The 27,001-nt window shown below is 38.7% G+C and overlaps 1 protein-coding gene across 1 annotated transcript in view; it reads left to right on the forward strand.

Moving 5' to 3' along the window:
- Nucleotides 1–27,001, forward strand: part of MTUS2 (microtubule associated scaffold protein 2) — a 181,815-nt gene that overhangs the window by 15,135 nt on the left and 139,679 nt on the right. The window contains exon 3 of the mRNA XM_088140698.1: nucleotides 2,490–2,693. Coding sequence (XP_087996824.1) covers nucleotides 2,490–2,693 — 204 coding nt within the window. The remainder of the gene's footprint in view (nucleotides 1–2,489; nucleotides 2,694–27,001) is intronic.

Consider the following 27,001-nt stretch of genomic DNA (forward strand, 5'->3'; position numbering starts at 1 on the left):
AGCTAAAGAGTCACCAATGTTCTAGCATTTTCTCATGAGGAAGATGTTTGAGATGTGTTGATCATTTTTGCTGCCCTCTTCTGCACTTTTTCTAGCTGTATTATATTCCTTTTCAAATAGGGTAACCAAAACTGTATTCTAGATATAGCTGTGCATAAGGACATTACAGAATTGACAGTTTTAATTTCAACCCCTTTCCTAGCATAGAATTCACTGTTTGCTCTAGTCAACTAGAGCAAAATTCATTAACTTCGATTGGAAGGAATAGTAAAATAACAAAGTAATAAACCTGAGGGGAAAAAAAGAAAATCAAATGTGAGGAAGGAGATAAGAATCTGTATTCTTGCACAGGCATTATAAAGAGGATTATTCCCCCTTTCCCATGATAGATACTATAGAGGGCTATTGAGGAACAGGACGAAGAGCCACTACGAAGGCAGCAGTCAGACAAAAGGGCCTGAGCCCAAGCCAAGAAAGTAATGTGAATAAACATCTCAGACAAGCCCTTCCCTAGTTCACATGAAGATAAAGGGAGGAAAGGGGGAAGCACATTCAGACTTACAAGATTCTGTTACTATAGCAGAATCTTTATATGATAAAGGTAGTACATGGTATTGTTTTCTCAGTCTGGTCTACCTTGAACGGCTAACAGATACGGGGAATACATATCCATTTTACCCCTATAAGTAGCCATCCATATCCATTTCCTTTCTCTTCTTGTTGAATCAAAGCAGTCGAAATTATTGTTATCCTGTACTGTGTTTCATTACTAAGATGATAAAAGACCTTGCTTGATCAAACTGTTCCCGTCCACCATACTGTGGGATGCCCATGATCAGCCACAATCAGGAAATGACTGCAGTAGCACTCTTCTGCTTGAATTCATACCAATTGGTCCTGGGAGGTTTGGTGCTTCTGACCCTGCAGGAGGCGTATAACTGTCGTGGCCCATAGCCATAGAGGGCTTTATGTATCATTAATTTAAGCCACTTTTACAGGTAGAACTGGAGAAGAAATTTGTATTTCCTGAACCCATGCATAAATTGAGGTGGTATACAGCGAGTTTTTTAAAACTTTTATGAATTTTGTAATGCAGTTTTCTAATGAACGAATGTGTATAGAGTATTATATTGGGGAAAGGGTGTGCACAAAAATGTATAATAAAAATATGTATAATAGAGAAAAACAGAAAAATCATTACACTCCAGGAGATTACATTCCAATATATATATTAGAAAAAAGTGAATACACAAAATCAGTTAGTCCCAATGTACATGAAAATGAAAAGGACTTATTAACCATATGTTTCTTAAAACAAACACACAAACACAAACTGATGTGGAAATAAGTTAAATGAATTTAAGATAGAAAAAAATGACACCAACAGACTTGTTCAAACCTGTTTCGACCTTTCAAATGTGTTGACTGTTGCCATATTTTGCGGAAAAGAATTTCCAGTTTGTGTTGCCTGTCAAATTTTGTCTGTCCTGAATTTCACAGGAGCTCAAATATTTGATGACTCTGGATCCTTGTATCATGGAAGAGGCAGAAAAGAACTCTTTTATCTACTTTCTTCTCAATAAATACCAAAAAGATTGGTATAAAGACATTATGCATAGGCCCTCTTATTTTCAGTTTCCTAATGATCGCTAACATGGAAATTATTTCTTTTCTTTTCTTTTCTTTTCTTTTCTTTTCTTTTCTTTTCTTTTCTTTTCTTTTCTTTTCTTTTCTTTTCTTTTCTTCTTTATCACTTGCACAGTGTGTTTTAATGTTTTCATTGAGTTATACACCACAGCCCCATCATTAAATAAAAGAGCCAGATTGGTGTGGTGGTTAGGGCATCAGGCTAGAAACTAGGAGACTGTGAGTTCTAGTCCCACCTTAACTCAAAAGCATGAAAAATAATAAGAATTATATAGATACACTAATGCTGAAATTCTTTATAGATTTGCTTATCTACTTGTCAAGTACATTTACAATATTTCCATCTCTGGAATCATATAAATTAAAAATAACTTATTTTAGAATACGAACTGAAATAGCATAAGAAAAAAATCATGATGAATCAAATAAGACTATATGCTGATAGCTTATAGCTTCCCTACATTTTGCTGCCCTTTGATCCATTTTGACACACTGTATTTAAAAAAAAAATGGCTTGTGCATCATTTTAGATTTGATTCCAGATACTTTGGCATGCTTGAGAGCATGAACATAGACCTGTCTGCAGTTCTTTAAAGCAGCTACACAATCCTGAGAAAATATGTAGGTGCATTAAAGAGTTGCCAATAGGGGCCAAGTTCAAACTATTTTGGAATCAAAATGGAAGCATTCCTCAGCCCTAGAAAAGAATAACAATTTGGAAAGGGCAAGAATACCAAGAGTTTCCAAGGGATAGATTTATTTTCAGTGTTGTTCTGACAAGATCCCACAATAGATCTGCACTTTTTAAAAAATGCATGTAATATTTTAAATTTTTTTTTCAGTTGATCCTAAAAAAGGCCCAAGTCCAAATGCTACAAAGTCTAATCTTCCAAAACCATGTCAGTCTGGACTCCGTCCTCCTGGTTATTCACGGGTGCCAGCTGCTAAACTCGCCACTTTTGGTTTCGTCAGGAGCTCCAGTGTTTCCTCAATCTCAAGTAAATCAAACAACAGAGTCCAGAATGATCAAAGCAAAACAGCCAACCGTAAGTCAGACAAATTTTCACTCCAGATATATCTGTTGCAGAAAAACAGAGGGAAGTGAAGGAGAAAATGTATTCCCTTCTCATGTAGTTAATGGCATATTTCTGGATAGAATTATCACTGCTTGCTGTTGAATTTTATGACATAATGTTGGATAAATATTTTCTAGTAGTAAATTGCTTGTACAGTGGTACCTCTACTTACGAACTTAATCTGTTCTGTGACTCTGATCACAAGTTGAGTTGGTCGCAAGTTGAAGTAAATTTTCCCATAAAGTTCAATGTAATTACCATTAATCCATTCCGGCGTCCGTGGACCACGCGTCAGGGGCGGAAAAACAGCCGCTGACCATGCGGCAGGGCGGAAAAATGGCCGCGGACCACGTGTTGGGCAGAAAAATGGCCGCGGACCACGTGGAACGGGTGGAAAATGGCCACGGACCACGTGGAACGGGCGGGAAAATGGCCGTGGACCACGTGGAACGGGCGGAAAAATGGCCGCGGACCACATGGAACGGGCGGAAAAATGGCCGCGGACCACGTGGCACGGGTGGAAAAATGGCCGCGGACTACGTGGAATGGGTGGGAAATGGCCGCGGACCACGTGGAACGGGCAGAAAAATGGCCGTGGACCACGTGGAGTGGGCGGAAAATGGCCGCGGATCCGGTTTGTAAGTAGAGGCGAGTTCGTAAGTAGAGGTAAATTTTTGGGGCCGGAGCTGATCGTATCTCGAAAAATTTGTAAGTAAGGGCGTTCATAAGTAGAGGTACCACTGTATAGGGTTTTCCTCTATAAGTTTGCTTAAGAACACATCTCATAACCTTTTTTGTATGTGTGCACGTACATGCTATATATACATGCATGCACATACTTGCACACAGATGAATGAACCACTTTCAAACAGATATAAGCACAAGTAGATGTTTTACTTCAGCATACTGCAGTTAAGAAAAAAAAGTCTGTCCTCTCTCTATATATACAGATAGTCCCTGGGTTGAGAATGCACGGGTTACAAACGACCCATAGTTAAGAACAGAGTCTACTGTAGCAAAATTTGAGTTAAATACACAGTGATTAGAGTTAAATACCCAATGGTTCAAGTTCATTACACAGTACTACTTATATAATATTATACAATAATACTATTCCGGCTTACATACAAATTTAACTTAAGGACAGACCTTGGGAACTACCAGTAATGGCAAAGAACTCTTAGCTGAATTGTTACCTCAAATCATATTTTCTGTAGCAAATGTTTATTTGATTAAACCATCAACACATCTTGAAAGGAATAAAATCCACCAGAGAGGAAGAAAACAACAACACGCTACCCTTCCTGGATATCCTTATCAGCAGAGGAAACAAGAGCAAATTAAAAACCCACGTCTATCGGAAGACAGCCCACACTAATCAAGTACCCCATTACCAACCTCCCACATGAGAAGCTGTGTAAGAACATTATTCAAACAAGCACAAATGCATTGCAGCAACCCAGAACAGCAGAAAAAGGAAACAGACACCTATACAACATCTTCCAACAAAATGGATATCCATGCAACTTTATCAAAAAATGCCTGACCACTCAACCTCCTACAACACAGCCAACACAAGCTATGAAAAGAATAACACTGCCATACATCAGAAACGTCTCAGAAACAACGAACAGACTATTACAACCACATGGTGTCTCTGTAGCACACAAGCTAACTAAAGCCCTCCAAAACATCTTAAGCAAACCAAAAAACCCAGTAGCCCAAGAAGAAAAAACAAGAGTCATCTACAACATGCAGTGTAAGGACTGTAACAACCACTATGTAGGACAGACAGGCAGAAGGCTTGCAGAGCGCATCCATGAAAACCAGCTAGCAGTCAGAAGATATGATGAAAACTCCTTAATCTCACAACACATGGACAGACTTAACCATAGTTTCAATTGGGAAACTGTCAGCATCTTAGACCAAGCTAAATCCAAAAATGCAAGGGAATTCTTGGAAGCTTGGTATTCAGACAAGGCAGCCATCAACAGGCACATAGAGATACACAACATCTACACACTATTCAAAAGAGACAATAGAAAGGAAAACAACAGACCAGAACATCTTCTCACCAGTAATCGTCACCCAGATAAGCAGAGATTACCCCCAAGATATAATACCAGACATACAATCAAGCAGTAAACAATACCTTAGTCAAGGAACTACTGGGGGGGGGGGGCAGGAAATAAAACAAAACCCACACCCACACCAACACTGGCAGGGCATGCCACAGTATATAAACAGAGAGCAAACCCCATTCCATTCTAGCATTGAAGATGTTACCTAGCCGAAAAGTTTGCAAGAAAACAACCAAGCTCAGAGAACCCCAAGGACTCCACTGTTTATTGATTCAGTGCAGAATAACCACATGACACAGAGTATTCTCATTATGGAATCTATATGTTCCATGAACTCAAAGCACAAACAAAGATTGTGGGGAGTTTTTTTTAATGTCAACTTCTCTCTTTGAAGACCAGCTTCTATGTGAACCATCTCAATTTCAAAGTAACTGTTATCACTCTTCAAGTGGTTCAAATTCAAGACGCCAGCCTGTATAAAAGCCAGAGGCTTTTGAATGCTGTAGAGTCCTAAATCTTTCAGTGTTTATGTTAATTTTAAATGAATTACAATAAATAAAATAAAAAGTAGGCCAGAACCAGTCCCAAGGGCTTTCTTACACTTGCATAATAGATTTAATAATTTGTGGAATCATCCAGATCCTTTGAGCTTAGCATCTTACTAAAATACAAATAGCCAAAGTACAAATACATGCAAATGCCTTTTTGGTGCAATCACACTTCTCTGATGTACATAGCAGAATGTATAGAGAAAGTTCAAGGAGTTAGGAGAGCTCATACAAATTAAATGAGATTTAAATTTGTCAGGGTAGGAAACCTGTCGTCGTGCTTGCTAGAGTTCTTAGAAGTTGTAGTTCAGTAATATCTAATAGACTACGTATAGTTCGTCCACTCTGAAATAATAATTGCTGTTTCTAATTTAGGCTGTTTTGGCTCTTCTTAATTAGAAGAGTACTAAGTGTGAATTTTCTCAATTGCTTGTTTGTTTTCTAACCTGTTCATGCCACTATTAATTAATTGTTTTAGGGAAAAAGTCAGAAGAATATTATTCAGGAAAAGGGAAAAAGCTTTCAGATGGACTTTTTTTTTTTTTAAAGAAAAATGTACCAGTGAAGATCCTAATCCAGAATGTGCTCCCAATCCATATCACGGGCAGGAAATGGTATAGGACCACCAGAATCAGAAACATATTCTGCAGCCACCACTCTGTTTTTTCTTCAAAATAAAAATGTTTAGTTCAAGTATACTTTGAAAAAGCCTGAATAACCTGTGCATGAAATAGCCCTTAAATCTATTTTTGAACTAGCCCAAGGAACCGGTTCATCTCTAAATGATTTGTTTGTCTTATATTTAATTCCTGTGGCAGAGAGGGGTAGAATGAGATGCAATCCCTTTGCAGAAAATAGAGGAGTTGGTGAATTACATACTGAGTTGGCTTCGAATGTTTCCATGAATCAAAACATTAAATAGCCCAAAAAGCTAGCAAAATTGCATTCCCCCCTCCAAAAAAAAAAAGACATGGTACATGAGGTCCTTTGATTAATGTTATATGGCCCAGTCTTTTCAAATTAATCAGTTTATACTTCTGTAAGAGTTATCTGTGCATTCCCTGCTAGTAGAAAGTTGGGAGGAAGAAAGATGGCCTTACCCACTTTTGACTGGCTTTTCTTTTGACTCTGATTCCTACCCATTATTTTTTTCTCAGTTGCTACCATCACTGGCATATGGTCTTCATGAAATGTGTGTGTGGTAATACAGACCTTGAGAGATAAAAGATTGTTTACCTCACATTACTTTAACTCTTTTCTCCTCTCAGCAGCTCATCCATTTATCTGAAATGCTCCAAATGCTCCATTCACCAACCATATTGACTTTTTTGACTCCCTTGCAGATGCCCGTGGACACCAGGCACTTGATAGTATCCTCAGAGAAGTTTCCCTTTAGTCTGTCTGTCTGTCTGTCTCTGTATTATTTCAGGAACTTTATTGCTCACTTGCCAATATTTGGCAGAGCCTAAAATAAAACTTGGTGTTTCTCTAACCATCCAGCTATGCTAATTGTTGAAACATCATTATGTTAGAAAAATGTAAATAAATGTTTGTCTGTTCTAAAGTAAGGCTAGAATTTGCTATTATAGGTTGTGCTTAGTATGCAGCTTCATATTCACATATATGATAAATATGATAATACTGCTGTGGTAAATAAACACTTTTTAAAAACCAGTTTCTGTTTACTAAGGATGATAGGGAATAAAAATAACTCTAGATGCAAGACAAAGTGTATTTATTGCACTTTAGTAAACTGAGTTTTCAGGGAAGTTATTCTTCAGTTTGACTGCTATTCTTCCTGCCTCACATAAAAATCAATTAAGGATATAATTTGTACCAATTAGTCATAGAAATGGCTAGCGTTGAAAATTCTTGTTGAATTTGCAGTATAATGCTGGCAAAAACCTAACCAAATAACCAAAATATTCACATAGGCATGGAATCTAAGATTATTACCCCTTTGAAATATATAATTTATTATTAAACCCCAGATTCTTCACAACTTGGATATGGTCAGATAAATACATTTGCCCCAGTCTAAGAGGAAGATATAAGAAGCAAAATTAAATCAGTATATTTTCCTGCTGTATGTGCAGTTCTCCAATGCAATAAAAAACTCTTGTTGGGCTAAGTATCTGCTGCTCCTTTTACAGGACCATTAATCACCTATGAAAATGGTGACTTTGGGGAGTGGAAAGATGAAAGAATGTTTTTGCTTCCTTTAAATATTAGATGCAGTTTTTCTTTCTTTTTCCTCTTCAGAGAAAAAATAAATCTTGAAACTATGTCATAAATGGCATAATTTCCTGGGTCATTCTACAGTAATTGAAGCTGTAGCAAGGCTTTCTGGTTACTTAAAAAATACAAGACAAGGAAAAAAGATCCTCAGCTAGGAACTTTTTATATTTAAGGCAGGGCAACATTTCTTAATTTAAAACAAGAAAATGCTATACCTTGACTGAAGACATATAGATTAAAAATGAACATAACCCACTGAGCAGCTATTGAAGACAGAAAGCAGGAAACTCCCCTATTTCCTTTTCTCAACCATCAGCTTTTACTTCTCAGACACTAAATATTTCACCCACTACCAGTGTGGGCAGTTTCACCCAGACCATTATTCAAACTCAAAGGCTAACCGGCAGAGGTTCAAGAGCACAGCTTTTGGATAAGCTAGTTTCTCACAGATATTAGAAAAGCTATTATAGTGTAGAAATAGCAACAGCCAACTATAAGCTATAGATAGATAGATAGATAGATAGATAGATAGATAGATAGATAGATAGATAGATAGATAGATAGATAGATAGATAGATAGATAGGCAGGCAGGCAGGCAGGCAGGCAGGCAGGCAGGCAGGCAGGCAGGCAGGCAGGCAGGCAGGCAGGCAGGCATCAGTCTTGAAGTTCAAGCCTTATGTCTCTTTTTCCCACCTGTGCACTGCCATGCAACCAAAGCAGGTTGTTTATCGATGGGAGGGATTACTAACATCTGTGCATTATTATTGTAACAGACTTGTCTGGTCTCAAGTTCACCTTGGTCCTCCTAGTCTTCCTATAGACTGCAAAACTTAGCATTATAGAAACATAGGGTTGGCAGGTCTTCTAGTTCAACCACCTGCCCAGTGCAGGAATCCTCAGACCGTCTTGGACAAATTGCTGCCCAGTCTTGCAGATATCTGTGCAATGACTCATTGTTCTATTTATACTGGAACAGTAAATGACTTCCCCACAAAATGAGTGCAAAAATTAGGACTGTGGATAAAGACTTTAAAAGCAAATACATATTTTTCTGCTAAAGAAGAAGAAACTCCCACATTACCACAAAGCATCAAGCTGAACCCTATGCTGAGCTCCAAATAGGGTTTTAAGTTGGGTTGTTGCTATATACCACAGCTCTTGTCCCAGTTGCTCCTTACGATTTTGTGGCAATGCAATAGTAACTGTTCTGATAAAGTTGCTTGGATGTTGCTTCATCATTTTACAGTCTTGCCCCATTCTATGTTCTCTTCTCTATCTGCCCACATCCTCCACTTGCTTAGTTTTCCTTTTATATTCTGAGGGCTAGGATATTTTGCGGTGGGCTAACCTGGCCAGCTGCAGACATAGTCATGTCCTTGAAAAGGCCAGGGTGGGGCTAAACTAGATGGCTACATATATAGCTGCTTCCCTCAAAAGCTGAGTGTGGCCAGCTGGCTGGCTGGGAACTCCAGCAAGGATGCAAGTGAGGAGATCAGTGAATCTGTTCTGCTGTAGCTTTCTTAGTAGGTTGGTAGCACTGGGCTGTCCCTCCATGATGTTTCCTGTCATAGCCAGGATAGTTGTGCTGCTCTGGTTGGTTGGGGAAGAGAACAACTGGGCTGGTTGCTGTTCTCCAGTACAAGTTCACGAAGGGCAGAGAGAAACCATTTTGGCCTGGCAGCTGGTGATTTCAGCACAGTCTGTCTGAAGTGCAGAGGATTAATTTGAGGCAGCTTCTCTACTCCCCCAAATCAACATCTTTAGGGTTCTCCTATAATTATTGGGCGGCAAATGCGTTTTGCAGTGTTAATGCTGCCAGCCTCCACTTTTGCTCAGTCCATCTACTTGTAAAATAAAGGCATATACTGCATGACATCTTAAAAGGAAAGCAAATTCTGAATAAAATGCTTACCAATTCTGCTGCTTATTTCAGACAATACAATATTATATAAAAGTCCAGATTTTTAACAGGAGCTAAACTCATTGGTATCTGTATCTGCTAAGCCTCCTTCTTTCATCTCCTCTCCATCAGACAAATACAGATAAAGTAACATATTATTGGTTATAGAAGCACCACCAAACCATATATAAAATCCAGCTAATACTGGATCTTTCCCAAAGCATTGAGGCCGACATGGCCAATACTGCATATCCAATTATGTGGCCCTGTAGTCTTTTAGCCTGCAGTCAGTGTTTAACTGAATTGTTGTGGAAGGAAACAAACTGGCAATAATATTGTTTTTTCATACAAGTATGATTTTCATAATTAGGAAAAATGTGAAGCAAAACGTAGGCAAGATTGCTGTAGAAGAAGCATGCTTAATTATGGAACAAATAAAATCTTAGACACCTTTTTTTTTTCATTTTTGGAGCAGGTACCTGATACCATACATCTGTCTGCCCATTTAAGCTTGGTATATGAACAGGCATGTCTCCCCATCATGAGCTGAAGCAGTTGGTTCTGAATATAGTGAATTAAAACAATTGTAGAACTGCAATAGCACAGGCAGAAGTCATACTTGTATATGACATTCATTTGCTAATTGAATAATGGGGATTGCGTAATGCAGTTGGTCATGTTTTGTACAAATGTTTATTGCTGGCTAGCTCCATTGTATTAGGAGTAGGCAGCTTTCAGAGGGTTAGAGGGGGCAACCTAACCTCCTGACCTTCTAGATGATTACAGAAGGCAATCAGGAAGGGCTAGTGACATTGCCAGAAGAGGTGTAACCATATTTTTTTGATCCTTTGTTTTGGGTTTAAAGGCAGTGGAAATAGGAAGCAAGCTACTCCCATCTCCCTTTCAAAACTTAAATATAAGAAACAGCCTAAAATTGCTCCTCTGAAATTCAGCCACTTCATTCCCATATTTTGTCTGTGCGGTCTCAGAGCTCTGAGAGCAACAAATAGGATGACTGGGGTTGCCTAACCCTTAAATGGTATCTCTAATTAAGTCTCTCAATCCAAAATCTATTCCTACAAATAATTAGGGCCATCAGATTTGGGCTGTGGGAGTTTTCTGTTTCTCTTTGATGGAATCTGGTGTTGCTTCCATCGGCCTCTTGGATTTTTTCTCTTCCTTCCATTTTGGGTAAATGTGTTTTTCTCTTTTTATAAATTTTAATTATGTATTTATTTCTTTCAATTTGTTGTAAACCGCCCAGAGTCTGTGGAGATGGGCAGGGACAAGTCTGCTAAATAAATAAATAAATAAATAAATCTTGTGATTGTTTGAATTTTTGCCTTCCAGATCTAACCCTAACCCTAACATTAATGCCAAACAAGTTGTTTACAAGAGGTGAGTAGCTTCTCTAACTTTACATGAAACTAATGAACCCTGGGAAGAACACCTGGCAAAAGAATTATGAAACAGAGAGCAGCTACTCTCTCATTTGAGAATAACATTTCTTCCTTGTAGATAAGTTTCCTTCATATAACAATGAAGAATTCTAGCAACAGTTGTGATATATTAATCACTCACCAGGCATTAGCAGATATTGGATCTCTTCTGATGAAAACAATCTGTTCTGCCTGGCTTATTATTATTGGGGAATACCTCTGAGAGGAGAATCACTGTCACTGAATATTGAGTGTATTGGTTCCAGCTGGTGGGAATCACCAGTTTTTGGATGGAAAGAGTCGCGGTCTAGAATCTAAGGTGCTCTCTTTGCCATTATCTCTGACAACAAACTGTATGAGTCTTCAGTGTTTTCTTTCATCTTGAAGAAATAACACAGAGCTTTTGATGTTCTTCAGAGTACTGATTGTACCATTGTTGAAGACCCAACATCTGGCCTGAGTTAAAAGTACTTGCTTCAGAAAGCAATAAAAAGGATGTGAAACTGGAAAAAATTTAGAGGCAAGCATAATGTGCCTTCTCTTCTCACTGTATAGTGCTTAACTCCAGTTTATGCATTCTCATTGTAAACCTCAGTAACTTCTGCAAGGAATACATTACTCATGGGACTTTAGCCTTGCACTCCAGTGAACTAATACTCAGTATGCAAAAGCAACAAAGAAAAGGAAGGGAAGAGACAAAACTCCATTCTGTTTTGATCTTGTTGCACATTTCTGCTAAGGATATGAATGATAATTTCTCTGAGATTCAGAAACTGAACTGAATTTTTCCTATTTTGATGGGGGGAAGTCTTATTTTTCCCCCCTAGTTCATCTGAGTGAGCTCTAGCTCTACAGTATCTTTCTAAAGAAATTACATGGCTTTTTGATTTCCCAGAAATGACCAAAATAAAAAAGCTGTACCAGAGGTACACATATATTAATGTTGGAGTCCTCTAATCAATCTTTATGCTGTAACATCTCATATTCTGACAGCATATAAAGAAGCACAAAAATGGAACAAAAAGAAATGGTGATTTGAAGAATATTCAGTGTGGTAGCATTTGCTGGATGTCAAAAAAGAAGAAAAGACTGATTAGATCAGAAGGAGAGGGATAAATTATTCACTAAAAAAGAGGCTGGAAAAGAGAAACTTAAAAGCAGCACTGAGTTTTGACCAGTACTGGTTTTATGTTCAGAAAACCAAGCAAATGAATGCTGTAATCAAAAAAGAACACGAAGTTTCCCAGATTATGCGGTGAAGCTGGGATCTCACCCATGACAGCTGTGCGTTCTGGTCTGAGTGAGATAAAATTTAGGCCAGCAGGGTGAGCTCTCTATGTGGTCTTGAGGTGACTGGCATGGAAATGGAAACAGACTGCCACAAGACAATAACCTGTGAATTGAAAACTCAGTGATAGCTGCTTAAAAAATTACTTTTTCGGGCTTGCTGATTGATAGTCTCTGGAGACTCACCCTAGGCTGTAAAATTGTCATAAAAGGTAGCTATTTGGTAGGCTTTTGCTCTGCATAGCACACAAAGCAAAGGAACATTTGATTTTTCCATTTAATTTGGGTCTTCTCACAATGGTAGGAAAATAACATTTTGAGGCCTACTGTCAAATACATAACAAGCTACTGGGTTAGGGGTGGGGAATTTTCTTATAAGTTTCCTCCTGGGGGAGCAATTATCAGAAAACATTGGGAACTGACACATGAAGCACCCACGGTAATACTACCGTTGCTTGCTAGCAATCATTTATTCTGCTCCCTTGGATGCCATGGGGGAAAAAAAGACAAAATTGCCTTTCACATAGATCGCCTTAAGGTATACCTGTGGTGTCAATATCATTAGAGGGAAATGTTGTGGTGGTTAGGCTTGTTTGCAAATCACAATCAAAACATGAGCCCATTTTGTTTAAATGCAAAAATGAGATTATTAACCTTGACTGCCTAGTGTGAATCATCTTAAAGCTTTTTAATGTTCTCCATGTGATTCTTTCCATGTGACTTTTTTAAAAGATAGCTTCTTAACTTTCAGTTGGAACAAAAAGAGAGATAAGAGTGCAGCAATATGCAAATTTTCCCATCTTATTATCAATCAGCTCCCCAGCGCATAAGAGCAAGTTTGGATCTGTAGAAAGTGTCGTAGCTCTCATGTGCCCAATTTATTAACTTACAGGAGGGTTTTAAATATGTGTTGTTTGCCATATATTGAAGGACTTGAATAAATTGTAACAGGGAGAAGAGACAGTTTGGGTAGCTACAACAAACCTTTCCCACCTGGTGCTCTTAGGCCATTGGGCATTCCAGTCACCATGATTATTGGGCATTTAGCCCTGCTGGTGGTGGTGGTGGTGGTGGAAAGGTGTAACCAGATATAGTTGAAGGGCAACAGGTTAGAGAAAGCTATTTATGGTCTAATGTATATGTGTGTATATGTGTTCAGAAATATTGAGCAATATGGTTTCCATAGAATAAATCTGTGAAACAGAAGCCTCTAAAATGGCCAGCTGAACCATACAAACAATCAATATCCATATTTTCCGCATGATGATCACTGAGGTTGAGAGACAAGCAAACATCCCAAAATTAACTAAAGAGAGCCATTGTACTTTTGCTATTTAAAAACAATACACCAACCCTCAAATTTTAATCTCTCATTTTTTAATTTTCCTTGAGTTATTCTGATGTTTATCTAATTTTATACTGTTTGTGTTGTCTTTGACTTCCACATACTAATGCTGTCCTAATCTCTACATTTTATGTGACTGATTTTGTATTATATTTAATCATCCTGAGAATTTTTGGTAGAACATCAAGTAAATAAATAAAATTAAAAATATAAGTTCTACAGAGAGTTAACAGTAACTTCCTGTTGTTATTGTTCACATAAGAGGTGGTGATTAAGAGAAGTCTGAAGCTGACAATATAGTTCACGGTCTAGTTCTTCTCATCTGTACTGCATTTCTATTGAGTTCAGCCCCCAGATGATTTGTACTGGGATTATGTAAATCCTCATTGGATTCATTAATCCCTGTTGACTAATTCATAGAATGAAAGAATCACAGAATCATAGAGTTGGAAGGGGCCATTTCCAGTAGGCACTGAGTTCAACCTGCTGCTCAGTGCAAGAATCCATATTAAAGTACCCAAATAGATGGCTGTCTAGCTTCTACTCTTCATGCCTCCTTGAAAAAATCTGCAAATTGAATTATAAAGTGAATATTTTTAATATTTTTAATCACAGATTCCGCCCTTGATCTAGAAAGATGCATTACAATAAGTGCATGGGGGAAATTCTAACTTTCTAATAGCCGTGCTGACTGATGATGATCAGCAGTTCAATACAGCTGGAGGGCAATAAACTAAGAATGTTCTGATGAATGTGCGTAGATCATAGATAGAGTCTGTTACCAAGATGCCAAATGTTCAGGTATATTCATTTAATCTTTCTTTAATTCTTGAAAAAGGCCCTTTATATGTCCACAAATATGTCCCTCATTTACACATTATATTTTTTCATGTAGCCCTAAACAATTTTAAAGATAACTGTGAAAAATTTTATGATACAGTCAAAAATATATCAGTTGTAGAATTTTAAAAAATGTGTGGAAATTCTTGGAGATATCAACAGTCTTCTTTTTATAATTTATTGGAGAAGAAACAGAGGCTACATGAACGTTTAGAATATTGGCTGTTATTAAAAATGTTTATGATGTGTTCTTTCTAGTGCTGAGAAATCAGCCTCATGTTGACTTACAGGTTGTATCCTTCAATAAGGACTAATAACTAAACCCCCAAGCATTAATTTAAATTATGCATCCTACAGTGGATATGCAACAGTTCAGTTTTTTGAACAGCAAGGACAAAGCATTCTTTCCTTAAGTAATGTAATGTAATTACTTTCCTTCCTTTTATTTTTCTGTAGAAATTGTAGATATTATTTTAGCTGTTGTTCTTTTTGCAATGAGTGGTATTTATATAAGCAGCATTTTTCTCACTTAAAGTCTTGTATTGTGTCAACACAATTCAAACATAACATTAGCAGGAAAGTGGACAATACTCTTAATGAAACTCTCCCTTATGTACAATTTTACTTCTGAAAATTATTTTTCAATGGGGAAGTACTTACATACTGAACATAAAGGCAAAATGAATGGAAATAGGGCTGCTGCTGTTTTAAATTCCCTTGAATGGACCTTCATTGCAGCAGACTTTTCTTACCTATTCACTATTAGCAGATTCCATTCAGAGTTAATGGCAACTCTTCTTTGTGTGTTGAGTGCAAAATTTAACTTATAGTGAAAAAAAACGCCATAAAGAGCAAAAAAAAAATAAATCTGAATTATTATATTAAATTATATTTTACTTCAAATTTTAAAAATGACAAATCATGATTTGTTTTTTAAAAAAAGATTTTTACTTTTTTTATTACTGATAGACAGTAATAGCAATACTGCCCCAGGCTGAGAAAGCCACAGAAAACTCCGTTACAGGAATCCCCATTGGGCACATTTTGGAAAATACAAGAAGAAATGGGTTAGCTGTTGGGTAGAACTGCTACTTATGTGCGGATACTATATTTTGTGGACAAAAACCAGATTTTCTTCCAATATGGTCTGCTATTGCCATATAAGCAAGGCTGCCTCCAGATTCAGGAGGTATTTCAGAACAGGCTTTGCTGGAGCGTTCCCTCTTTTCCTATTTCTTCTTGGTATTGATGCCTGCTAGATTTCCTATCACCTTCTGTTTTGATTGGGGGCAGAGAGGGATGCTGCCAATCAAAACAGAAGATGATGGGAGTAGTGGCCGTTGTAACAGAACTCACCCAGATAACTACTTCTGAAATGGTGACTAATGCACAGAATTGAGATTGCATTACTCCAGGGCACTGGAGTAAATAACAATAGCAACTTGGCAATTTTCCAGCATTCAGTGGAGTGCTAGAAAAAGGGGACATAGCCTATAATAGCAACTGCGGAAGATGTTCGTTATTTCTAATTAATCCTAGTGCATACAGATGGTGGCTTTTCTAACTGTCAAATATAATTCACATTGCAAATTTATTAGGAACAAACGTATGCATGCAGAAAGTATAACTTCAGTCTCTGGTAGTGTCATGTAGAATTGGAAAAATTACACCTGAACTCTTGGAGTCAGCAGCGTGCTATGTCCCAGAGTGTCCTGGCTCAGAGGCTGAGCAACAGAGCAGGGATCTACCAGTTGAAATCTCAGCTCTGCCATTAACTTTGCCTTAAGCCATTTTTTGCATACTTAATCTTTCAATTTGTAGGATAATAATGCTTACATTACAAAGCTGTCACAAGGATTAAAATAAAATGTGCATGTTAGATAAACTAGTCTTCAATGCAGGAGGCACTGCTCATGGGGCAATCCCAATATTGCAGGATAAAATTGCTTTTAAAATCGTTGCACTGGTTATCCATGGTGTGTAGATTCAGTTCAAAGTACTGATGATCACCTACAGAGTCCTGTGGTACAACATCAGGTTGAAGCAGGTACTGCATTGCCAAAATTGATGTTCCCTATCTGGTCCAAACGTCTTCAGAACATCTGCTAAGAGTCTCACCTTCACAGGAAGTACAGTACATGGGATTTAGGCTATGCAGCAGGCTTTTTCTGTAGTAGCTCCCATGCTCCGGAGCATCTTTCCTCCAAGGCAGCACTTGGAGTAGTTAAGCTTTTTAATTCTATCAAACTTTTAACCCTGACTGCTCATAGGCATTCCTTTGGGGGGACACATTGCTATGTGTTTAATGTGCTGTTTTTGATTTTGCTACCTTGTTGTATATCACCCAAAATCTCACAATTGGGGCTGTCTACAAATATTGCAAATAAATAAATACCCTAAATATTAAATTATATAATCATATTCCAAGTCTTTCTGGTTACTTCAAGAAAAGCAGGCAGAGGTGAGTTGAGGATACATTTTATAACCGATAATTTTTCTATTGGTATACTCTTCTTCTGATAAGGAATCTTCAAATTCACCAAGACCCAGTCCTTACATTTAAAGAATGACATCCTTTCCTTCTCCCTCCCACAGTCCTATCCATGGTGGAAAGCACATAAGAGATAAGACAATAAATGCAGAGCTCTTTTAATTGTGCTCTTTTGTCCTATCTCAACCACCAGTCTGTTTATCCCATGTAGCCATATCCATCTCAGTATTCACTTAAATACCCATCATGTTATTCTCTTTAAGGTTATGCAGTGTTCTGCAGAGTGAGGAAAAAGAGTAAAATGTAGTGAGGAAGGAAGGGAGGGAGGGAGGGAGGGAGGGAGGAAGGAAGGAAGGAAGGAAGGAAGGAAGGAAGGAAGGAAGGAAGGAAGGAAGGAAGGAAGGAAGGAAGGAAGGAAGGAAGGAAGGAAGGAAAAGCAAAGCAAGAGATAAGAAGGAAATCTAATTGAATATAAATTATTCAATAATTATAATTAAATATATTCAGTATAAAGCAATATATTTTCCATACCTTACCATCCTGGTTTCCACCAAATCCATACAATGCTTATATATATTGTTTGTTTGCTTTTTTAAACTTCTTATTCTTCTCCTTTGGAGGATTATATCAAGTCAATCAAACAATGACTTTCTCAGTCTGTTCTTCTCCTCTTCTGCTCTTCATTCTTCCTTTATATATTTGTTTATGATCTGCATCCATTAATTCTTGACTATATCTCTTCTTAAATACCCCATTCCTAATGCATTTCAGTTACTTTTGTGCTTCTCATCAGATACCCAATTCTTAAATTCATATAACGAAGTGGACAGAAGCATGCCATTTTCATGGCCATTTTACATAGCCATTTTCGCTTCTTTTGACAAACACCTATTCCTCACAATACACCACATATTACCCGCTACCTTTCTATCAGCATTTGTACATCTTAAAAATTCTCCATGCACTTTCCCATCTGTAATAAATAGAACAATAGTTGTAATATAATAAGAAAGGTTGAGCGTCATCATTGATTCAGGGGAGATGCAGATCCAGGTGGGATGTGTATATGCCAATTCCCTTTGGAAAAGTCTTTTATTACAGAAGTGAATTTCTTACAAAAGAAAAGCTACCTATTGCTTCCTTATTTACAATAAGCTTATCTTTAACGCTTTGGGCTATCTCTAATCTTCTAAGCTCTGTTCTACATTTCTTATTTAGCTTTATCCTAACTTCCATTTCTATCTTGTAAAAGTTCTAATTACTTGTCTTCCCTTGTGGGAAGGGATTACCCTAACCCTTGTGGTCTCCCTTGTCAGCTGCCTGTCTATGCTTGACCATCATTGTGATGGGTCTGCTGCTGATGTCTTTTGACATCACAATTGGGCCCATGTCTTCTAGGCTTATTTAGACTGTCCACTATTTCTATTGGGGTTGAGACAGCCCACTGCCCAGGCTGCTGCTTCTGGCCCTTTATTTGGTCTCTGTATCTCTGATCTGGGGCTTTTCAGCACCTTCAGCCTGGAGCTGCTGGTTGCTGTCCCAGGCCCCAATGTTCCTCTTGTCAAACTGACTGACAGTGAATGAGCTATCATCATTTCTACATGCAGAATAAAAGTGAAATTGCAATAACAATTTCTATACCAAGAATTTTAGTTAAGAAAGCTGGAGTTTCAAAAGACCAAAAGTTTGGCCCAAGTGTGTGGTTTCAGAAGGATTCAGCAGTGGAAGAAATCACTCTTCCTCTTTTATATCTTAAGGTTAAGGTGCAGTTTTCAAGACTGGGCTGGCACAGTTTTTGAGGAGTTCTTCTAAACTCTGGAAAGTTGGTGCCTGCCCTGTCAGATCTCCCAAAATACTGTATTACACTTGGTTTTGTGAAGGAAAAGCAGCGATCAGAGCACAAACTGGCAACTGGCAACTTTTTATTTTTATATATGTTGATTTCACACCGTTACTCACAGATGAAAATGTAAGAATTGATTGGAATGGTCAATTCTCAAGAGACATACATGTCTTGAATTGGAAATTACATCTGCAATTTTTTAAAAAGTGTGTGAGTTTTTTTAATTAGATAAAGCCAAATGTACAATTAGGATAAATGTTTACAGCGTGTTGTTTTCCTATAACATTGGCATTATCAGCACCAAAAATCCCAATTTGGATCAGTGCAGGAGGAAAAGAGCTGTGGATTTGCTTTATTGCTTTCTTCCTGAAATTTGCTGTCTCTCCCCACACTACTAGCACCCATACAAGGCTGGGATCTCTTAGCTCCAAAACATCATTGCTTCAACTGAACTGCCAATCAAACCTGCTTACTAGTATGGCCTTAATATGCAGGGAATTTACAATACATTGAAAACTCACTTTAATGGACCAGCTGGGAGGAGGTGTTCATTACTCCCCAAATGATCATTTAATTACAAATTACATCATTCAGAGAGATTTACTTCAACATTAGTTTAACTGTCTCATCCAGACTACACGGATGCATCATACTGACAGGTTACATCAGGAATGTCTGGTTAGAATGTTGGTCTGTTGCACTCAAAGTCTGCAAAATGGGGATCCGTCAAGTGAGGTTTAACTGTAATAAATTTTATAAGCAATTTTTGAAAAAAACAGTTTGATTTATATTTTTTCTTTCTTCTTGGCATATAATGTAAGTTTGCATCAGTCTTTAACTAATAGAGTTCTTCTCCACATAGAACTAGAAGGTGCTCTGATTATTAATAGATGCAGGACTGGCAAAAGGAAGCCTTTTTTTTTTTTTACACAGGCATGTAACTCACTTCTAGAATTCACTGCCAAAGCAGTGGGGATTATTCAGATTCATTGTTCTTCATGAAACTACTTAAAGCTTTTTTTTTTTTTTTTACAATCCCTCTTTTCTTTTTTTGTAATAAAGTATAATCCTATTTATCTCCCTTGATATTAGTCAGTCTCAGGACAAAGGAGGAGGAGGAGGCTGGTTTCCCTAACCAAACACCTTGGTCTGCAGTGCCAGGGAATTACATCATTTAATTTATTTCCTCCTCCTCCTCCTCCTCCTCCTCCTCCTCCTCCTCCTCCTCCTCCTCCTCCTCCTCCTCCTCTTCCTCCTCTTCTCCTCCTCCTCCTCCTCCTCTCCTTCTCCTTCTTCTCCTCCTTCCTAACCAGGAAAGTGCACAGGCTATGGAAGCCCTATTTTTCTTACTCACCAGAGAAAGCGGGAGAACACCAGGTAAATATAGGTGGTGACAGCAATAACTACTAAGCCATGATACCAAGGCAGGGAGTGAAACTAGGCCTAGACAGAGGTGGCTTCTGGGAGAGGAAGCTTGAGATGACAGGCGGAGTCTGTGAGTGTCAAAGCCACTGTCCTGGATGAAACCCAGAGCATCCAGGAGTACATCAGTAAGATGGCACCCAAAGATGAGCTGCTGAGAGGATGCCTGAGGCATTCTCAAGCAGCAGACATGGGAGGAAGTTCAAGCAGACGAAGTGCCATGGCAAGACAAGCCCCTGCATGGGATGGACCATCCACAGATAGCTGAGGTGGCTGACATTGGGAAATCCTACCAGTGGCTGGAAAGGGCTGGACTAAGAGACAGCACTGAGGCACTGATCATAGCAGCACAAGAACAGGCACTAAGCACCAGATCCATAGAAGCAGGCGTCTACCACACTAGACAGGACCCAAGGTACAGATTGTGCAAAGAGGCTTCAGAGACAGTCCAACACATAGCAGCAGGGTATAAGATCCAGGCAGGAACAGCATACACTGAACAACACAACCATGTAGCTGGCATTGTGTACAGGAACATCTGCACAGTGTATGGACTAGACCCTCCCAAGTCCAGATGGGAGATTCCACAGAAGGTCGTGGAGGATAACAGGGCTAAGATCCTGTGGGACTCCCAGATCCAGAAGGACAGGCAGGTACTGGCCAATCAACCAGACATTGTGGTAGTAGACAAGAATCAGAAGACAGCAGTGGTGATAGATGTAGCGGTGCCAAGTGACAGCAACATCAGGAAGAAGGAGTATGAGAAGCTGGAGAAGTACCAGGGCCTGAAGGAAGAACTAGAGAGGATGTGGAAAGTAAAGGCTAAGGTGGTCCCAGTAGTGGTAGGAGTACTCAGGGCTATAATTCCTAAGCTGGGAATTCCAACAGATCCCCTCAGGTCGGAAGGTGTCCAATATGCTACTGGGGAAGAGCAGAGGGCAATTCCAAGTAGCTCCAGAAAGAGTGAAGCGGCTGGGCCGAAGCCGAAAGGACGTTCAGCTGTGGATGTATCTGGAAGTGAAAAGAAGGTCCGATGCTGTAAAGAACAATATTGTATAGGTACCTGGAATGTAAGATCTATGAACCAAGGCAAGCTGGATGTGGTCAAACATGAGATGACAAGATTGAACGTCGACATCTTGGGAATCAGCGAATTGAAATGGACGGGAATGGGTGAATTTAATTCAGGTGACCATTATATCTACTACTGTGGCCAAGAAACCCTTGGAAGAAATGGAGTTGCACTCATAGTCAATAAGAGAGTGGGAAAGGCAGTAATGGGGTACAACCTCAAAAACGACAGAATGATCTCAGTGCGTATCCAAGGCAAACCATTCAACATCACAGTAATCCAAGTCTATGCCCCAACCACTGATGCCGAAGAAGCTGAAGTTGACCGGTTCTATGAAGACCTACAACACCTTCTAGAACTAGCACCAAAAAAAGATATCCTTTTCATCATAGGGGATTGGAATGCTAAAGTAGGAAGTCAAGGAGTAATCGGAATAACAGGCAAGTTTGGCCTTGGAGTACAAAATGAAGCAGGGCAAAGGCTAATAGAGTTCTGTCAAGAGAACAAGCTAGTCATAGCAAACACGCTTTTCCAACAACACAAGAGACGACTCTACACATGGACATCACCAGATGGTCAATACCAAAACCAGATTGATTACATACTTTGCAGCCAAAGATGGAGAAGCTCTATACAGATAGCAAAAACAAGACCAGGAGCTGACTGTGGCTCAGATCATGAGCTTCTTACTGCAAAATTTAGGCTTAAATTGAAAAATGTAGGGAAAACCACTAGACCACTCAGGTATGACTTAGATCATATTCCTTGTGAGTACACAGTGAAGGTGATGAATAGATTTAGAGGATTAGATTTGGTAGACAGAGCGCCTGAAGAACTATGGACGGAGGTCTGTAACATTGTACAGGAGGCAGCAACTAAAACCATCCCAAAGAAAAAGAAATGCAAGAAAGCAAAATGGCTGTCAGATGAGGCTTTACAAATAGCTGTGGAAAGAAGGAATGTGAAAAGCAAGGGTGAAGGGGAAAGATATAAGCAACTGAATGCAGATTTCCAGAGAATAGCAAGGAGAGATAAGAAGGCCTTCTTAAATGAACAATGCAAAGAAATCGAGGAAAACAATAGAATGGGGAAGACTAGAGATCTCTTCAAGAAAATTGGAGATATCAAAGGAACGTTTAGTGCAAAGATGGACATGATAAAGGATAAAAAAGGCAGGGACCTAACAGAAGCAGAAGAGATTAAGAAGAGGTGGCAAGAATACACAGAAGAACTCTACAAGAAAGATCTTAATGTCCCTGATGTCCATGCTGGTGTGGTCACTGAACTTGAGCCAGAGATCCTAGAGAGTGAAGTTAAGTGGGCCTTAGGAAGCATTGCTAACAACAAAGCTAGTGGAGATGACAGCATTCCAGCTGAGTTATTTAAAATACTAAAAGACGATGCTGTTAAAGTGCTGCACTCAATATGCCAGCAAGTTTGGAAAACGCAACAGTGGCCACGGGATTGGAAAAGGTCAGTTTACGTTCCAATTCCAAAGAAGGGCAATGCCAAAGAATGCTCAAACTATCGCACAATTGCACTCATTTCACATGCTAGCAAAGTTATGCTCAAAATCCTACAAGCTAGGCTTCAGCAGTATGTGAACCGAGAACTACCGGATGTACAAGCTGGGTTTCGAAGAGGCAGAGGAACTAGAGATCAAATTGCCAACATTTGCTGGATCATGGAGAAAGCATGAGAGTTCCAGAAAAACATCTACTTCTGCTTCATTGACTATGCAAAAGCCTTTGATTGTGTGGATCACAACAAACTGTGGCAAATTCTTAAAGAGATGGGGGTACCAGACCATCTTACCTGTCTCCTGAGAAATCTGTATGCGGGCCAAGAAGCAACAGTTAGACCCAGTCACGGAACAACCGATTGGTTCAAAATAGGAAAAGGAGTACGACAAGGCTGTATACTGTCACCCTGCTTATTTAACCTATATGCAGAGTACATCATGAGAAATGCCAGGCTGGAAGAATCACAAGCTGGAATTAAGATTGCAGGGAGAATCATCAATAACCTCAGATATGCAGACAATACTGCCCTAATGGCAGAAAGTGAAGAAGAACTAAAGAGCCTCTTGATGAGGGTGAAAGAGGAGAGTGCGAAAGCTGGCTTGAAACTCAACATTAAAAAAACTAAGATCATGGCATCTGGACCCATCAATTCCTGGCAAATAGAAGGGGTAGAAGTGGAAGCAGTAACAGACTTCATTTATTTGGGCTCCAAGATCACCGCAGACGGAGACTGCAGCCATGAAATTAAAAGACGCTTGCTTCTTGGGAGGAAAGCTATGGCAAACCTAGATAGCATATTAAAAAGCAGAGACGTCACCTTGCCGACAAAGATCCGCATAGTCAAAGCTATGGTTTTTCCAGTAGTAATGTATGGCTGTGAGAGCTGGACCATAAAGAAAGCTGAGCACTGAAGAATTGATGCCTTTGAACTGTGGTGCTGGAGAAGACTCTTGAGAGTCTCCTGGACTGCTAGGAGGTCAAACCAGTCAATCTTAAAGGAAATCAACCCTGATTGCTCATTGGAAGGATTGATAATGAAGCTCAAGCTCAGACAGTTTGGTCACCTAATGCGAAGAGAGGACTCTTTGGAAAAGACCCTGATGCTGGGAAAGATTGAAGGCAAAAGGAGAAGAGGACGGCAGAGGATGAGATGGTTAGATAGCATCACTGAAGCAATGAGCATGAAACTGAGCAAACTCAGGGAGGCAGTGAAGGACAGGAAGGCCTGGCGCAATATGGTTCATGGGGTCACGAAGAGTCGGACACGACTTAACGACTGAACAACAAAATGTATGTTTGGCCTAGCCACCATTGTGAATATGTGCCAAAGCTAGGCTAACTATATGCAATATATAGCAAAACTGTTGTACTGCCTCTTGCCTGATACACAATTTGTGTGTTTCTAGAACTTCAGGTTACTCAGGAATTGCACTGACACTTACACTATTTGGTTGCACATAATAGATCTTAGATGTTTTCATGCAGAAGAGTACAAATAAATCATTAAAGTATTGTGGCAAAAAAGCATTATTGTTATTCTGTGATCTGCATTTTAGAAAATGTATTTTTCTGATATATTTTGCTTTCAGATAGCACAAAAGGAGACAAATAGAAGATTCTTAAATTATTATCTTAATCTTAAACTAAATTGAATCCCATTTTCAAAATAGCGGTAATCTCTTCAGGGTTTATTTTGTGAAGCTTACTAGAGAAGGATGACCCCCTTTTATTGACCCAGTTAGATTTTTATTTTTGAGTTACTGACAATTTCCTCAATGGAAGTGGAGATTAAGAAAAGCTGATTGCTTTAAATGGCTTGCCCTCTGTGCTTGTCTTTGATGTGAAATTGTTCTCTTTTCTCTTTTATCTAATGCTCACAGAATTGGAGTACTGATAAATTCTCCAATGTCAAGGCTAGATATTTGATTAATTTTTATTTTTGTTGACTGATGGAGGCTTTTGTTGGCACTATGTAAAAATACTGTGTGGGTGTAGAAGTAAGAGCCTGGGTTTGGATGTGTGCCATCCATCCATCCATCCCTCCCTCCCTCCCTCCCTCCCTCCCTCCATCCATCCATCTATCTGTCTTAAATGGATCACAATGACTGAATTAAGTAGAAAATTAACAGTGATTCAGTGATTTGGATTGTTTGCTACATGTTTGTTGCTTTCCTCAGCAATTTGGCAAAGAGATCAGATCATCTCGGTATTCAGATACGTTGCTTCAGTTCAAGCAATAAAAAAAAATAACAAATTATATATTTAAGGGATATGTATGTATGTATGTATGTATGTATATAATATCCCTTAAATATATAATTTATGATATTATATCTCACACACACACACACACACACAGACACACAGCTTCAACAAAAAATACTCAGTATATAGCAAATGTGTTGTTACTCCATCTTGCCTGATATACACAAGTTGTATGTTTCCAGGGCTTCAGAGGTATTACAGTTCCATGCCTTGGGAAAGCAGGTCTTCTTTTCTGCAACTTCCTTAGTAAAATCTGGATAGATATTTTATTCTTATGACTCCCCTCCAACTGAGATTTGTTCTGTGTCTTATTTTTTTTATCACTATCCCTGTAATCAGTGAACCCTGAGTGCAATCAAGAAAATGACTGTGAAAGATTCTACATTACAGGAAACTTCATCCCTTTTCTTATTATAATTTCAACTGAACATGTGATCTAGATTGCACTGCCTAATGAAAGCTTAGCATTATTAACAATCATAATGTTGAACAAGCTTGTTGTTTATTCAATAAGCAGCTTGTTATGCCTGGATTATAATGCATTCTCCAGTAGTTTATAATGACAATTCTCTTTTTGAGGGAAAGCACTGCATTTCATTAACACGCTCCACCAGTGGTCCGGCATTCTTAAAGACTGAATTAATTGAAAGACTCATTTCAAAGTTTTATTGCAAATTACCTTTCTGTACAGGCAGGAGTTTAGATTTCTTCTGGAACATATATGTACCAGTTAGCTCTAGCTCACTGATATTGATCATTTTATAGCAGTGTGTTTGATGATCTCAGGCTTGGAATAAGCGGAAAAGAGAATCCATTGAATGAGTTTAAGCTACTCGATAAGATCCCATCATCTTATGGCCAAGTCAGTCAGCCAAACTTTATTATGGAAAAAGAAAAAAATATACAATATGTATTTTACAAATTATAGTGTAGCATGCATACTAAAAAGGCCTGTAATCCTGCATAGCCTACTATACCGTCAACAGCATGTGACTTCTACAGGCTTCAAATATAAACTTTGCAACAGCAAGAGTTATCTTGGGATCCTTATCTGCCAAAAGAAGCTGTACATAGAATCCTTCTGTCCAATCTGGAAATGGGCTAAAAGGTGCTAGTAACATATTGTGGGTGTAAAAATTGCTGTACAGCAGAATATGATCCCATGATTCAGTGCTCCCGCCTTTGCAGGGAGAAAGCCTTTGCATAGGGGCTTTTGCAACATTTACCCTACAATATTACTGATGGTAAGATATTAAACTTAAATAGCATAAAGGACCTCCAAAGTTTGCTATTTGGGCAGGATATAATGCCGACTTAAAATGAAATCTGCTGTGCCTCAGTTGAGTGATATCTTGATATCTTCTGTTAGTAACTCTGGTCCAGAATTCTTTAAGAGCTACCCTTGCCTGATCTTCTCTCAGGTGTATCAGCATCTGACTGGAGAGCCACAATTTATGTAATTTGTCATTTATTTGGCATTTCCAAGAAGAACAAGAATTATCTTACAGACCTTGGGGCTGAGAGTGAGATATCAACCAATATCTAAGTGCACAGAGTATTCAGTTGAGGTAGACCCTACCTCCAAACATAGACCAGTGTTAGGCACACATTTTGCTATCTGAAATCACTTTTTCAGGAATCCAGTTTGAACTCTCTCCAGTTTCCCATAGCTGACGCCTGGATTTAACTGCACTCCATAGAGGAGATGTGCTAGCATCTTGGCTTCAAAAAGCTTCAAAGCAGCTGATCCATACTGCACTCCCCTAGAGAAAGAGAGAATTGATGCTGCTGAATTCCTCTGAGCATTTAAAGCAACCTGAGAGATATGAATCCAGTTTTAAGGAATGAAATTCTCCCTTGATTAAGACATTTACAGTAATCTAGTTATTAAAAAGTAATGGGGCCAAAAGGCACCTTTGTTTAACCCTTTTGCTAGTTGGCACTACATTTGAAAGGTACTTAGCTTATGGTGCATCTCTTAGG

The sequence above is a fragment of the Python bivittatus genome, unplaced genomic scaffold (assembly GCF_059951505.1).
Source record: "Python bivittatus isolate LINGU-HERP-01145 unplaced genomic scaffold, Pbiv_v1 ctg000340_np1212, whole genome shotgun sequence".
NCBI classification, from domain to species: domain Eukaryota; kingdom Metazoa; phylum Chordata; class Lepidosauria; order Squamata; family Pythonidae; genus Python; species Python bivittatus.